The following is a 15,444-nucleotide window of genomic DNA, read 5'->3' as shown; positions in this document are numbered from 1 at the left end:
ATATATATATATATATATATATATATATATATATATATATATATATATATATATATATATATATATATATATATAGAGAGAGAGAGAGAGAGAGAGAGAGAGAGAGAGAGAGAGAGAGAGAGAATTCTTATTGAATTTGGGATCAATTACAATGGAATAGAACCCCTCTATTTACTGGGGAAAAGTGACTTAGCCACCAATTAACAAACCCTAAAATATAGACATTCACCTTAAATACAATTCTATTTATAACAGTCAAGTCTTTCTTTGATTCGATTTTCACATATTTTTATTAAAATGTCATGTTGGTTAAGTATATAGACTTTAATATTTTCACATTATTTTGGATAGTGCTATTAGCTTTATTTGTTTCTTTAAAAAAAGATTATACTATGGGAAAATAAGAGAGGAGCTTACCAGTTAGGAATCGAACCCTCATCAATGAGATAATAACAAACCGAACAATTAAGACTTTTCAATATGGGTCAAGAGTTAACTCGATATCGATTATGTTAATATATGTGATATCAAGGCCAGATACATATAATTAAGGGCCTCATATAAGTATGACGTGAAATGTGAGACACAAAATAAAATTTCTCATATTTGATGCAACGTCAAATGTTTCTTTTTATTTGCAACTCCACTCGAACACTTATATGATTTACAAATAGATCTTTGATGTGTTTCTGAAGTATTTGTGCATCCAATACCATAGATAAAATAATTATATATACAGCATTCAAGAAAATCAAACTTGGAAAGCTATAACAGTTTAAACTTTAGACCTTGGCAAAGAAGTTAGGCATGTTTAAAATTAATTTTGAGGCGGCTAGAGTTTAAAAAATTATAAATTTTAGTTATTTGTGCATTAAGATTATTCGCTTTGAGTCAAGCTTGTATGATTTGCTTAAACAAAGTCTCACAACATCAAACATATCTTTAAAATTTATATGTAGCTTCCTTTTCTTTTTTATTTATCAACGTAAAAGACTATTGTTCATAAACCCAACAAACTCCCTCGAACTATTTTTCCCATCACCAAATCACTCGAACTAAGTTCCATATAGTCCAATGCCTCGAGAGCTTATGTGGAAATTCGAGTATGCCATCTACATTAAATGTGTATTAAGTATTCATGTGAAAGCCACATTATTATGATGTTATAAGCCACACTTAAACTGAATTATAATTATTTTTTTTTGGGGTAGGCAATTAGAAATTTTATTACCGCAGGAAAATATTTACAAACAAATGAACTAAATTATGATGTTAAGATACATTAAATGTGTATTTTATCATAATTTTTAGTTTTGAAACAAAAGATTTTAAAGGTGGCTATGAGAGGCGGATGCAGAATTTTTAAGGTTTTTAGAATTGAATTCATTATATTTTTAAAGTTATGAGTTTATATCTACTATTTATTACGATTTCAATAACTACACGTAGATTTATGCTCCACATTATGAGTTCAATTGAACCCGTCGGTATAGTTATACATACGCCCCCTGCTTGGTATGAGAGTTAGGTAGCTTTGACGGTACGGGATCGGCTGAACCCGATCACTTTAGTTCAAACCTTATATTTATCTTGAGAAATTCATTCAACACAAAGTATGTACAAATTACAAATAAAAATTGTTAGAACTCCAAACTCATAAACTTTAAATTTTAACTCCATTAAGTGATTTGACTACAGTCAAACCTCTCTATGACAACCTCGTTTGTTTCGAAATTTATTTGCTGCTATAGTAAAGTGCTGTAATAGAGGACATATATTATAACATAATATAATATTCGGCTCCGAAAAAACTCGATTTCTATAGTAAATAACTACTACTATATAGGGATGCTGTTATAGAAAGGTGTGACTGTGTACTTTTTTTCTCTACTAGTCTAGCACCTAGAAAGAAAAAATTACCAGCCTAATCTCCATTAGAGAAAAAAGAAAAAGAATTCACTCGTGGCAACACGCAAGGAGAATGAGATGGTGACAATATTCCAACATAAAATATTTTTAAAAAAAGCCAAAATCTTTTACAAGTTGCGTACTGCAGCTGACTGGAGCAGACAAAATACTTAATTCCATACGCTGTTTCTGACCAATAGCAGCTCAAGAATTTGAATACCCTTTATAGAATTTCAGAGGAAAAAATAATTTTTAATTATAGCTTAATAAATCCGAAGCTAACCAATGACTGAGAAAAGAATAGACACAACTGGTTAAGAGGAGTTTCATAACCAAGAAAATAAAACAATTATATAATGCTAACCAAACAGAAAACAGTCAAATAACCAAGAAAAGAGAAAAGAATATAGAACAAGTTGAAAAGGGTGTCATTTTCTTGACATAATAAACTATAAGAAAGATAAAGTGGATAGTGATTGAAAGTAAAGCTAGAGAGAATCGAAGAAGGGCAACCTAGTATACTAAGCTTTCGTGTACGGGTTCGAGAAGGTCCGGACCATAAGGGTTTATTATACGCAGTTTATCTGTAAGAAGTTATTTACACGGTTCAAATAACCTAGTGATCACATGACAGCATCTCTATCGATTACGCCAAGACTTAGTACTATGTTGTATATAATTGTGTATGCATGTGAATTGTTATTTGTTAAGCTGCATGTTGTACTAAGTGTATACTATACTTGGTAGATTATTTTAATGTAGTTTGAGAAGTGAAAATGAAAGCAAAAACTATGCCAAGAAATATGGTAAAGAGAGAGAGAAAATATTATTATTGTTGAAGAAGAAGAGGCAGCAGATTATGGTTATTATGTTCATGGAGATACGAGCCATTAGTAGTAAAGGAACCTTCTCCTTAATACTCTTCCTTTTCCTCCTTTTCATTCTTCTACTCTTTCTTCTTTAAACCATTTACAATTCATCTCTATACCAAGAATTCAACTTTTTATACACCCCCACTTCCTTTTCTTGTGTTTTCTTGATCTGGGATTCTTTTGTTTAACTGTTTGATTAACTAAATCTGGAAATTTTGTGTTGCTTGTAATGAAAAATTCAGTCTTGGGAACAAATGTAGAAGATTCTGGTATTGGTTGAGCTGGTTGTTTTAGTCTTGAGTTCTAGAAATTTGGTCAAACAAACTTTAATTTCATTTCCTTATTTGTTTAGATCTTATAATTAATAGTTGTAGATACCAGACTTGGTGTGTATCTAAATTACTGTAATCTGTTTCCCCCTTTCCAATATTTAGTGAATTCCTGGGAGAAACTTTTTTCTCTATATGTAACTTGCAGAAAGGAAAAGAAATAAACCCACCATTTTTACTGTGGGTTTAATAGTGTTTCCAATTAACAGATTAGGAGAAAAGTTATAAACTTTGATCAAATTGAGGCAGAATTGGTGATTATTCTGATTGTGGGGTTACTGCCAGTCTATGGGAGTACCTGATAATTCATTACTGGATTTGATTGAGAAAATTAAGTCTTGGTTTTCGTGGCGAACGAGTGATCCAACTTTGTTAGATTGCAAATGCAACATGGATTTTGACAGTGGCAAAACCTGTTGGGAATGCAAGTTGAAGTTCACTGATTCTTGCAAAAAATACAATTGCCAAAGTTGCAATGGACTCTTCTGTGGTGATTGTATGCACAATTATGAATCTTCAGATGATGTTGTTGTTGCATCTGAATCAGAAGGGACTGTGATTGGTATAAAGTCTTGCAAGTTGTGTTCTAATCTAAGGACTTGGCATAAAGGTGCAAACAATTTTAGTGACAAAATTTATCCTTCAGATTTTGGTACTGACAAATTTGATGATTATTCTTCCCATTTTGCAATCAAGAATGGTTTTGCAACCTTTTCAAATCATTCATCTCCAGTATCTCTCCATCACTCGCCAAGCAGGTACCGGATGAGGTTATCATATCCTCTATTTTGCAACTACTTTGTTATCAAGATAATGTGCTTTTCAAATTCTTTAACATATTAAATGGAAGCACATATATCCTGCCAGAGGCGGATGTAGTGCATCGTTGACGGGTTCAATTGAACCCATAACTTTCGACACGGAGTAAAAATTTATATGTAAAACTTTATTAAAATTGTAAAAAATAGTACATACGAACCCATGACTTTAAATATATAATGGGTTCAACGCTAAAAACTTCAAAAGTTCAACCCATATGATTTAAATCGTGGATCCGCCTCTGTATCCTGCATAATTCATATTCCAACATTGGTTGTATTAGAGCCTGGCGTTAATATGTTTTCTCAATATTAGAATTGGATTAGTACCCAGAGTTGTCTTGTCTTGAAGTATTAGACGCTGAAAATATTATGATGTGTCATACTGTCATATCTAACTTTATGATCATTAACCAAAACATTTTTTTCTTTGTTTAACTATCGAAATATACTGGCATTTTTGTTTCATTTGGTTGTGGAGTTCTGTCAAATTTATATTTATAAGCTGCTTTTGAAAATAATTTCAGGAGTGATGAAGACGAAGGAGGGGATTGCACAAACCAATTTTTTAGCCCATCTAGTAGCTATTTTCATGATAATTCAGATATAGATTCAAGTAGTGTTAGTACTAGACATGAATATAACAATACAAGGTCAGTTGGATCAAGTCCATCAGACAGCCCCTCTAGGATTCGTTTTACTTCCAATAGAGTTGGGCATTCTGTACAGCAAGATCAAAATGATGATGGTCCCTTTGATCAAGAAGCCTTGGATGTTTTAAGAAGGCTTGAGAAAGGGGCAAAGGATCCACAACAGACTGCTGATGATAGTGTTGAAAATTTGTCAGTGTATCGGAACCAGTTAGGGAAGCAAAAGCCAGTCGATCTTAGAAATGGCAGTCTCATATGGTTACCTCCTCCACCCGATGAAGATGACGAGGCAGAAAATAATTTCTTCTCATACGATGATGAGGATGATGAAATTGGAGAGTCAGGTGCAATGTTTTCTTCAGGTGCGAGCCTTACCACCGTGTTCCCTGAAAATGAGAAGGAGCATGTAGACCACAAGGAACCTTTAAAAGCGGTTGTACAGGGGCATTTCAGGGCTCTTGTCTTACAGCTATTGCAAGGTGAAGGAATAAAGTCAGGGAAAGAAAGCAGTGCCGATGATTGGGTTGACATAGTTACATCACTAGCATGGCAAGCTGCGAATTTCGTGAAGCCAGATACCAGTGAAGGAGGCAGTATGGATCCTGGTTATTACGTAAAGGTTAAATGTGTAGCTTCTGGAAGCCCAAGGGAAAGGTAAAATACTTTCTTTTCTTTAAACATTTGGGTCTTAGGCTTGCTTACTCATGTCTCATCATTCAGTTTTGTTTCAATGCAGCAACCTTGTTAAAGGAGTAGTCTGTACAAAGAATATTAAACACAAGCGCATGACTTCACACTACAAAAATGCTAGATTGCTTCTATTAGGAGGAGCACTAGAGTACCAAAGAGTTCCCAATCAGTTGGCATCTTTTAACACATTATTGCAACAGGTTTTTGGTTGATTTGTCTATCTTTCTATGATTGAGATAAGAGCAATTAGAGACAAGTTTATGACTTGTATTGTCCTAACAGGAAAGGGAGCATTTGAAGATGATCGTTTCAAGAATCGAAGCCCACCGTCCTAATGTGCTACTTGTGGAGAAAAGTGTATCTTCTCATGCTCAGGATCATCTTTTGGCAAAAGAGATCTCTTTGGTTTTAAATGTTAAGAGGCCACTGCTGGAGCGGATAGCTAGGTGCACTGGTGCTGTTATTACTCCGTCCATCGATAACATAGCCACTGCAAGATTGGGATATTGTGAGCTCTTTCACTTAGAAAAAGTTTCTGAAGAGCATGAACCTCCAAACCATTTCAACAAGAAGCCATCAAAAACTTTGATGTTTTTTGATGGTTGTCCTAGGCGTTTAGGTTGCACGGTAATTTTTTCTGCCTCAGACTCCAACATTGGTTCTTCTTGTGCTGAAACTTTTAAATATTTGAGCTCTAATTAAGACTTATATCATCCATATCTCATAAGTACATTGGATTTAAATAGTACCTTGTGCTAGAATTGTGAAATTCTGTGGCTCGGCTCTTCAGTGTTCTCTATTTATTACTTGTATCTGCTAATTATGCAGAATACCGTCACCCACTCTTCTGTTTCCTTGAATGGCTACGTTTCTAATTTCACCTGCTTGTCATGTAATTTATTTGGAAGTGCTTTACACCAGTCTCTGAGCATGACATGCCTTCTTTCCACAACTTTCGCATCCATAATATATAGCAATTGTTATAGTTGTCACTGAAATTCTGGCAATTGTTATAGTTGTCACTCAAATTCAACAGTGATTTGATTTCACAGACAAATTATTAAGGCCCTGGACGTCATAATGCCAATTCTGCAATTTCATGTTCCTAAGAGCGAGCTGTCACAACAATCATCTGTGAAATACTTATTTGCTTGGTGTCATTTTGGGCATCATAAAAAAGGACGTAACTGAAAAGATCAGTGGTCTTAATATTCACGGTAAACCTTGACATATGGTCTCCGCTATATCATGGAAAGTAAGTTTTACTTGAAGGAAAGGCAAGCTTTTTCCATGGGAGCAATGAGAAAAGAGGGAAAGAGAAGACAGAATAAGCCGAAAAAAACCATACATAGATGATTAACTTGAGCAAAATGATCTGCTCCCATCATCCTGTTTGGTCTACTAATACTTCTGTACAAAACAGACCTACGTCATACCCCCTCGAAAATTACCTATACTTACATTCCGTTTTGACTTTAATATCATTAGGCATTTTTTCATCATATAATACTTATGTTAGGCTGTGTCTGATTATTTCTTTTGTGTCACCTGTACATTCTCAATTCCAAGTAGTGGACTTTTTACAAGAACTTGGTGAAATAGAAGCGGTCAATTATAATGTACACCATCTGCAATAGTAAATTATCACTCTAGTAAAACTTTCTAAGTTGCTTGTGCTTTGATAGGCTGAAGCTAATCATCAAGTACCAGTCATAATATGCTGTATTGACTTTGAAAATGCTTAGTGAATTTTCATCCTGTTCGTTACTCAGTGAATTGATGCGGATCATGGTCTTTTCTGCCCAAAAAGAGTTTTTTCAGAAAGAAAGGATTAAACAAAGGAAAAAAAAAAGATCTCCAGAATGTAATGTATTGTCATAAAGGATCAGATGTTAACTGTCCTTTTATTTGATGTTTTGTAGGTCTTGCTGAGGGGTTTGTGTTGTGAAGAGCTCAAGAAGGTGAAGAAAGTCTTCCAGTATGCAGTCTTTGCGGCATATCATCTGTCCCTTGAAACATCGTTCCTTGCTGATGAGGGTGCTAGTCTACCTAAATTGTCTGTAACACCCTCAATTGCCATACCAGAGATGATATCTGCTGACAATGCTATTTCAGTGATTTCTCATACTGCTGATAATGTAGGATCTGCCGCCTGCAATGCCGATGTTGGGTTACCAGCGTCATCGTTGGAGCATCATTACCCTCCTTGTAATGAACCACCCACCCTAGATGATTCTAGAGACAGAGATCTTCTCTCTACTGCATGCCTTGACAATTTACATGATATAAGACCTGTTGAATCTGTTGAAACAAAAAATCAAACCGGTGAAAGATCACAAGTAACTTTAGGTCAACTGGAGAGTCAACCAAGAGAATTGCCACAGCTGTCGAAGCTTGAGAGATCAGATGAAATTAAACCCTCTAATGAATTCTATTCAGCTGCTGACAGTCATCAAAGCATATTAGTATCATTTTCTAGTCGATGTGTTCTAAATGGAAGTGTATGTGAACGATCTCGGCTTCTTCGCATAAAGTTCTATGGCTCTTTTGACAAGCCACTCGGGAGATATCTTCAGGATGATCTTTTTGGTCAGGTAAAGTTGTTAGGGCTCATCTTCTTATGTCCAATTTTTAGTTCTTTCAAGCTATTTATGTATTGCACTTCATATTCCAGGTATCTTCATGTCAATCATGCAAGGAGCCAGCTGAGGACCACGTCATTTGTTATACGCACCAACAAGGGAACCTTACTATAAATGTTAGACGGCTACCCTCAGTGAAGCTGCCTGGTGAATGCGACAAAAAGATATGGATGTGGCATCGATGTCTCAAGTGTGCACAAATAGAGGGAATCCCACCAGCAACTCCTAGAGTAGTAATGTCAGATGCTGCTTGGGGACTCTCATTTGGTAAGTTTTTGGAACTTAGTTTTTCAAACAATGCAACTGCCAACCGTGTTGCTAGCTGTGGTCATTCTCTCCAAAGGGACTGCCTCCGGTTTTACGGGTGCGTAGTTTGTCTTCTGCCAGTAATGTGCAATCACTCCGATCATTCAATTATTGATTTTCAGTGCTGCTATTTAGAGAATAAAGTTTTCCATTTGCCTGTGCAGGTGTGGTAGTACAATTGCATTCTTCCGCTATTCTCCTATTGATATTCTGTCAGTTCGTTTACCTCCATCAACTCTTGATTTCAGTAGCTACACAGAGCAGGAGTGGTTACAGAAAGAAACAGCTGAGGTGCTATAAGTTCCAAAAATATTTTCCATTATCTTGCAATGATGCTGCGTGTTTGGAATTTTTCTAGTTCCTTTTTTTTTTTTTTAGTGTTAGCTTTTAAATAGCTATGTATAATACTATCTTATGTTTCCTGTAGCTATTGTGCAAAGCCAAGGCCTTGTATGCAGAGATATCCAGTGCTTTTCGCAGGATTGAAGAGAAAAGTTCCTCTTTAGAACATGAACCATCTGATAAAACTGAAGTGCATGACTGCATCATGGAGTTGAAAGACTTACTTGTGAAAGAAAAGAGCGATTACCATGTAAGTACCAACAAGAGATTAATGTCTAATACTCGCGCATTTTCCTTTTCATGGCAAATTTATGTGTTCAAGCATGTAAGATAATGCGGTCTTCTTCCTTATCCCAGTTGCTTCTGTTTGTTTCTACAACAGGACTTGCTTCAAACTGCTGATGCAGAAACTTCAGAACAAGGGCAAATAGCGGTTGACATTCTTGAACTTAATCGCTTGAGGCATTCCCTTGTGATTTCTTCACATGTTTGGGATCGTCGGCTTTTATCTGTGGAGTCCCTCCTCCAAGAGAGCTCTGGTTCAGTGGGTTCAGAGGATTCTGGATCTTGTAACGAGCTGACTGATTGGAGAAACAATATGTTTCTGAAGAATGACCCTCTTGAGCATGTCTATGAAGAGACTGAAATTGACTTCTCAAACTTAGAGGAATATCCGGAACAGGAGGAGACTCATGAGTCACCTTATGGGCTGGTGGAAGGCTCCATGTTTACCTCGTGTGAGTTCGAGAAAACACAGGACACACAGATGGAAGGAGAGAATGCAGTTAATAAAACATCCTTGGAACGAGCTCCTTCAGCGGCTTCTGTTCTTTCTGATAAGATAGATTCTGCTTGGACTGGCACTGATCGATCTCCCAAAAAAACTCAGATAAATATGATATTACAACGGAATGGATCTGAAGCTGCTCCTTTCAGGCAACTTGATTATCCTCCTTTTGCAAGGCTAAAATCACCAGCAAGAGTTAACTCATTCGACTCTGCCCTGAGACTTCAAGACAGAATCAAGAAGGGATTGCCGCCTTCTTCGTTGCATTTAACAGCAATTAGATCTTTTCATGCTTCTGGAGACTATAGGAATATGATCAGAGACCCTGTTTCCTGTGTTCAGAGAACTTATTCTCAAATGTCACCCGGTGAGGCTCAGAAGGTTAATCTCCTAATGAGTTCGTCACCCTCGTTTATTTCGTATGCATCTCTTGTACATGATGGAGCCAGGTTAATGGTTGGCTACAATGACATAGTAATAGCTGTTTATGACAATGAACCTACTAGCATAATATCTTATGCTCTTAGTTCCAAAGAGTATAAAGACCGGGTCACCGATAAGCCAAATGTGACTGAAACGGGTTGGAACACAAACGGCATCAAGGAGAATGGAGCGGCTTCTAATGTTTGGCAGTCTTTTGGCTCTTCAGACATGGATTATATCAATTATGGAAGCTATGGTTCCGAAGATGCTTCCGGTACTATTACTTCCCTTTTTGCAGATTCCAAGACTTCCCCTCACCTAAGGATCTCTTTTGAGGACGAATCTCCAAATGCCGGGGGAAAGGTAAAGTTTTCTGTCACTTGTTACTTTGCTAAGCAGTTTGATGCGCTGAGGAAGAACTACTGTCCTGATGAACTGGACTTTATACGGTCTATAAGCCGTTGCAAGCGATGGACTGCTCAAGGCGGAAAGAGCAATGTTTATTTCGCTAAGTCGTTGGACGAAAGATTCATAATTAAACAAGTCCAGAAAACTGAGTTAGAATCTTTTGAAGATTTTGGACCCGACTACTTCAAATATCTAACAGATTCTGTTAGCTCAAGAAGTCCAACTTCCCTTGCTAAAGTTCTGGGAATATATCAGGTTGGACTCCCTTGTTTCTCTTTCTGTTGTCTTGTTGTTCATGATATGCAGTTGGTTTGGTGGTGAATAGATATACTTCTCTCATTTTATTTTTTTTCGAAAATGTCAAACTTGTTGCAGAATTCCTATTTTAATTTATGTTGTATATGCTAGGTTTCAGTTAAACAATTGAAAGGAGGCAGGGAAACAAAAATGGATCTGATTGTGATGGAGAATCTCTTTTTTGGAAGAACAATATCTAAGGTCTATGATCTTAAAGGTTCTCTACGATCCCGTTACAATGCCGACAAAACTGGGGCAAACAAAGTGTTATTGGACATGAATCTTTTAGAAACATTGCGTACCCAACCTATATTTCTTGGAAGCAAAGCGAAAAGAAGCCTGGAGAGAGCTATTTGGAATGATACATCCTTTTTGGCGGTAAGCTGCTTAGCATCCAAATTTGTTTCTCAAGATTTCTTTTATATATAACAACAACTACTACTACTGTGCCTCTGTCCCAAACAAGTTGGGTTGGTTATATGAATCCTCGTTGACCATGTTTCCACGTTTTATCATCCAGCCGAACATTATACAAAATTTTCACTATATTTCTATTTGCATATTGCATAAGAATCTCTAATAGGGCTAAAAGACTCCTAAAAAGCATAGTACGTTTTTTTTGTTTTTTGAAAAAGAAAAATTTTAATAGTGGGGGATACACTAGTCTCCTTTGGTTTGGTAAGCAGACCAGTTTGCTTATTTCAGTTATATTTCCTGCTAATGGATGTGCAAATATGAGTCTGTGTGTATGTACGCATATGGCCTTGCTGTAAGAGAGAAGGGTAGCAAAGAGCAAATGTCTTACGAGTCAAATGTAGGAAATCCAGTAGACATTATACACCCTACTGAATTGAGCTTTGAACCGCAGGGAGGAAGGAGAAATAGCAAGACCTAAAGTATTAAATTTATTAGTAGCAAATTTGAACTGTGCAAAGTTAAATTAAGAAGGTTGACTATTAGGATTTTTCTTATTACAGGGCGGACATGGCATATCTATTAATGTATTGATTTTCAATCTATCTGTTGCCATACCCGAGAACCCAACTGTTTCTGTTTTGACCAAGGATGTTTGATTTGCACAGCAATATGCAGTACATAATTCATCTAAATCACTCTTTGTATCTGGAGACGTATGATATACTACTAAAAGATGATGCGCTATAATAGCAATGTTGTAGTTTGACAGTGTTGTATGGTTCGTAGGAAGTTTCGCTAAGAGGGCTCTTCTGTTTAGGTTGTCACACTACGATATGACAAAACTTTTGCTGGACTGGAAGGCGCTATATTTGATTTAACATGTTCCTTTAGCTGGTTTGTAATTGTTTATTAGTGCTGAAGTAAAATGCTTTGTGCTTGAAACCTGCTCCATTGAGTTCATTCAATCAATTTATTTTACATTCTCTTTTCTCTTCTTTACGTGGATAGTTTGTGCGATGACTAATAAACGTTGCTCTTGTTGGCAGTCGGTTGATGTGATGGATTACTCTTTGTTAGTTGGTGTGGACGAAGAGCGCAAGGAGCTAGTCGTAGGGATCATAGATTTCATGAGGCAATATACTTGGGACAAACACTTGGAGACATGGGTTAAGGCATCCGGCATACTTGGTGGACCGAAGAATGCATCGCCAACTATTGTTTCTCCGAAACAATACAAGAAAAGATTCAGAAAAGCGATGACAAGCTATTTCCTCACAGTGCCTGATCAATGGTCATCTTGAACATCTTAAATTCATTATATTCATTCCCAGAACTTTCTGCCAATAAGCAAAAACAAAATGGTATTTGCAAAGAACTGCAGGAAGAGAGTTTGATCTATTCCAATTGGTACATTATATTCTTTTTGTAATATTAGGGGTAGCAAATTGGCCCCTTGTAAAAGGTATAGGGAACTGTCATCTTGTGTTTTGAGAAATCTGGCAAAGTGTACATTTGAATTAACCATCTGTACATTTACAGGCTTCATCCAGGTAACTAATAGTCTCTTTTTATATTTCTGTTATTAGTCACTGCATCATCAGTGTTAGTACCGTGTATCCGGATTTTGATTTAGAATTTTTTAGGGAAAATGACACATTGTATAGCCGCTCTCAAAATAATAGCCTAAAAATTATATTTTTGTTGTATATTGTTTGTATATATGTACATTTTTGTATGTTATATACAAAAAATATACAAATTTTATATACTTTTGTGGCTATTAGATATAAATAGCTTCGGCTGAGGGCTAAAAGTGATCTGTGCAATTTTTTTCTAAGTCCATGCTAGGTTGCGTGTGGACATTGTGTCAACCAGTCTTCGTTTTATGCTATGAGAATACTGTGTCAAACTGGCATGAGTGAGTGGTGTGTTTACCCTCAAAATCGGATAACAATTGATTTTATAAGTGATTTTAAGGATACGTGGATTAATTTGACACAAAGCAGTAAAGTGGATTAGATTGAGCAAGTAAAGATAAATTCAAACCACACGCGTAGGATAGTTTTAGCCTTAGTGAAATCTTTCCCCTCGATCCGGCCTCACTATGACCAGCACTGATGAACAAGATAAGAGCTAATGATAGACAAAAATAATAATATATTGCCTTGGAATGCGTGTTACAACGTGTGTTATGAAACATCAGACCCCCTTTATATAGTAGGAGAGTCTCAGTCTAGGTACAATTCTTATAAAAGATAAAAATCTTCTAATTAACTGATTGCCAGTTCCCTATCGATACATGCCGAGATCCCCGCCGTGATACCTGACCGGTCACGGATATCACGGCCTTCTGTTGGTCGTGCTTGATTACATGACAACATCCTTCGAAGTTATTCAAAGCTCGGACCGGCCCCGAATCATGACCCCGATATTCTCTAGGATGCGTTACGCCCCTGAACTCCGTCTCGATGAGAACTTCACCTCGATTTCGGCCCCTTGCCACCATGTCTCGAGCTTGGCTTATCAAGAAACTGGGGTGTATCACGAGATAGTCCCCTCGTTTCTCGGAGAGTAAACGATGAGAAACGACATGAGCTCCTGATTCCTACTTCAATACGTCGTGACAGAAATGACAAAACATCCGAAACATCTCGTCAATCAAGTCATAATGGCATTAAACGCATGTCAGCCGTCGGTCGGCTATCCCTTAATGTGAAACGTCGCCGAGTTCCTATAAATACCACCTTCTTTGTTCATTTTTACTTTACATCAAACCTTCTACCCTCGTATCCCTAGGATTTTAATATTCTTTAGCACTTTTACCCCCGTTATTCAAGGTCCTTTGCAAAAAATATTACCCATCTTCTTCTCAAGCCAACAAGTCCAATCCTTCCACTTTCTTTCTTTCCTCATCTTTTCCAGTTTTCCCTCCATTTTTACTCTCTGAAAGAATGGCAAAGACTTCCAAAACCGTCCCCAGAAAGAAGTTCCTTCTACTTCGCGGCCGGCCACTGAGGTCGAAGAGACCGCTCCGGGCCTGGCTGTTGATGAACCAGTACCCAAACCTCCCCTGAAAATGTTCATCCCCGGGGATGCTCGGTCAATGATGCTTTCGAAGTTGAAAAGCCTTCCTCTGTACAGGGTCTGTTTGAGGAGGTCTCGAGATACATATGCTCGATTACCGAAGAGGTCCTCCCTACTGTCCGAAAAGACTACAACTGGGACGATAAAAACACAGTGGTCCCCGACCCCAAGGAGGCCATTACCACCCATGAGAGGGATATCTGAGTGTTTATACTTATCCCTTTACATTGGGACCAGTGGACCCGGTCATCATAGATTTTTGTAAGAGTACGAGGTATGCCTCGTTCATATTCATCCTTCCATGTGGAGGATCGTGATCCTCCTGCGGGTTTTTGTGGACAAAGTCGAATCATGCCATTTTACTGTGGATCACTTACTTCGTTTGTACAGTCCCCGAATATTCTGAGGCGGGCTGATAAAGCTGGTGCGCCGGGCCAGCAAGGCCCCGTTCTCAAGTATTGATGAGGACCGGGATTGAGGCTGGCAAGGCTGTTTTATCCAAGTGAGGACGTCGGACTTGATTACGGCTGAATGCAGGCTATTCCCCGAGAAGTGGAATACATCACGTAAGTAGAACTTCCCTTCAATTGTTGATTTTATGTTTACTTCTCTTTTCCTTATCGGTACTCGTGGTGATGCAGTCGTTGCTCGAGTCCCCAATGTTGTCCCTCGAATCAAGGAGTGGGTCAAAGGTATCGTTTCGCAGATGCCCTACTCCGAGCGCATGTGGCGCAAACTTTCGAAGGGCCGTTAGGAGGCCCGTTCTCATGGTAAGATTCCCTTCCTGAATAGGTTGTGTCAGGCTTCTTCTTTTAACATCAGGTTCTTATTGTCTTTACTTTCTTTCACAGGTTTGCCTAAGGACGTCGAGCTTAAGCCTCTAGTTGGTGGCGAGGACTTTCCTATTAAGTCTCCTGCTCCGAGGCGGGCCGAAGTGAAGAGAAAAAAAAGGACTCCGAGTTCCCCGAGCTCGGAGAAAAAGAAAACGCGAAGAAGGCTGGTGCGTAAGCTAAAGGAGAGCACCAGCTCCCGAGTTCTCGACTCGGACTCACTCCTACAGCTCAGGGACGAGCTCGAGGAGGACGATCTTTTTTTGGCCCATGAGTCATTTGTGCCCGAGGAACGGGTGACAGCCGAGGGGGAAACAACGGAGGCCAATTCCTCTCAAGTTTAGGAGGCCGGTGCAGCAGTGAGGGTCGAGAACCTTCAAGATGATGGTTCTTCCTCGCCCGGTGTCATTGACATAACGGGATCGCCTTCGTTCACGGAATTGATGCTTAGTGAAGCTCAAGCGACGAAGGAGCAATCGAATGAGGGGGTCCATGGAGCGGACGATCCCCTCCAAAGCATTTTTGATGGCGTGGACTCCACCGCCACGGAAGACGTCACCGGATTAGGTGACTTAGAAGTACCGAGGAAATGTTCATCCTCGGGGGAAGATGGGCTTAGTTCGAGCCCAAGAATGGTCAAC

At 38.2% G+C, this 15,444-nt stretch overlaps 1 protein-coding gene across 1 annotated transcript; it reads left to right on the top strand.

The window, feature by feature from the left end:
- LOC109244034 (putative 1-phosphatidylinositol-3-phosphate 5-kinase FAB1C) lies at positions 2,594–12,474 on the top strand. The gene is made up of 11 exons (XM_019411062.1): positions 2,594–3,867; positions 4,455–5,231; positions 5,314–5,467; positions 5,550–5,894; positions 7,190–7,861; positions 7,942–8,273; positions 8,380–8,506; positions 8,643–8,807; positions 8,940–10,430; positions 10,584–10,850; positions 11,936–12,474. Exons 1-11 carry the CDS (start codon positions 3,398–3,400, stop codon positions 12,188–12,190), a joined length of 5,055 nt encoding a protein of 1,684 aa, XP_019266607.1. The 5' UTR covers positions 2,594–3,397; the 3' UTR covers positions 12,191–12,474.

This window comes from Nicotiana attenuata, chromosome 2, assembly GCF_001879085.1.
Source record: "Nicotiana attenuata strain UT chromosome 2, NIATTr2, whole genome shotgun sequence".
NCBI lineage: Eukaryota > Viridiplantae > Streptophyta > Magnoliopsida > Solanales > Solanaceae > Nicotiana > Nicotiana attenuata.
The sequence above is the reverse complement of the archived record's forward strand: the minus strand, read 5'-3'. Positions and strand labels throughout refer to the sequence as shown.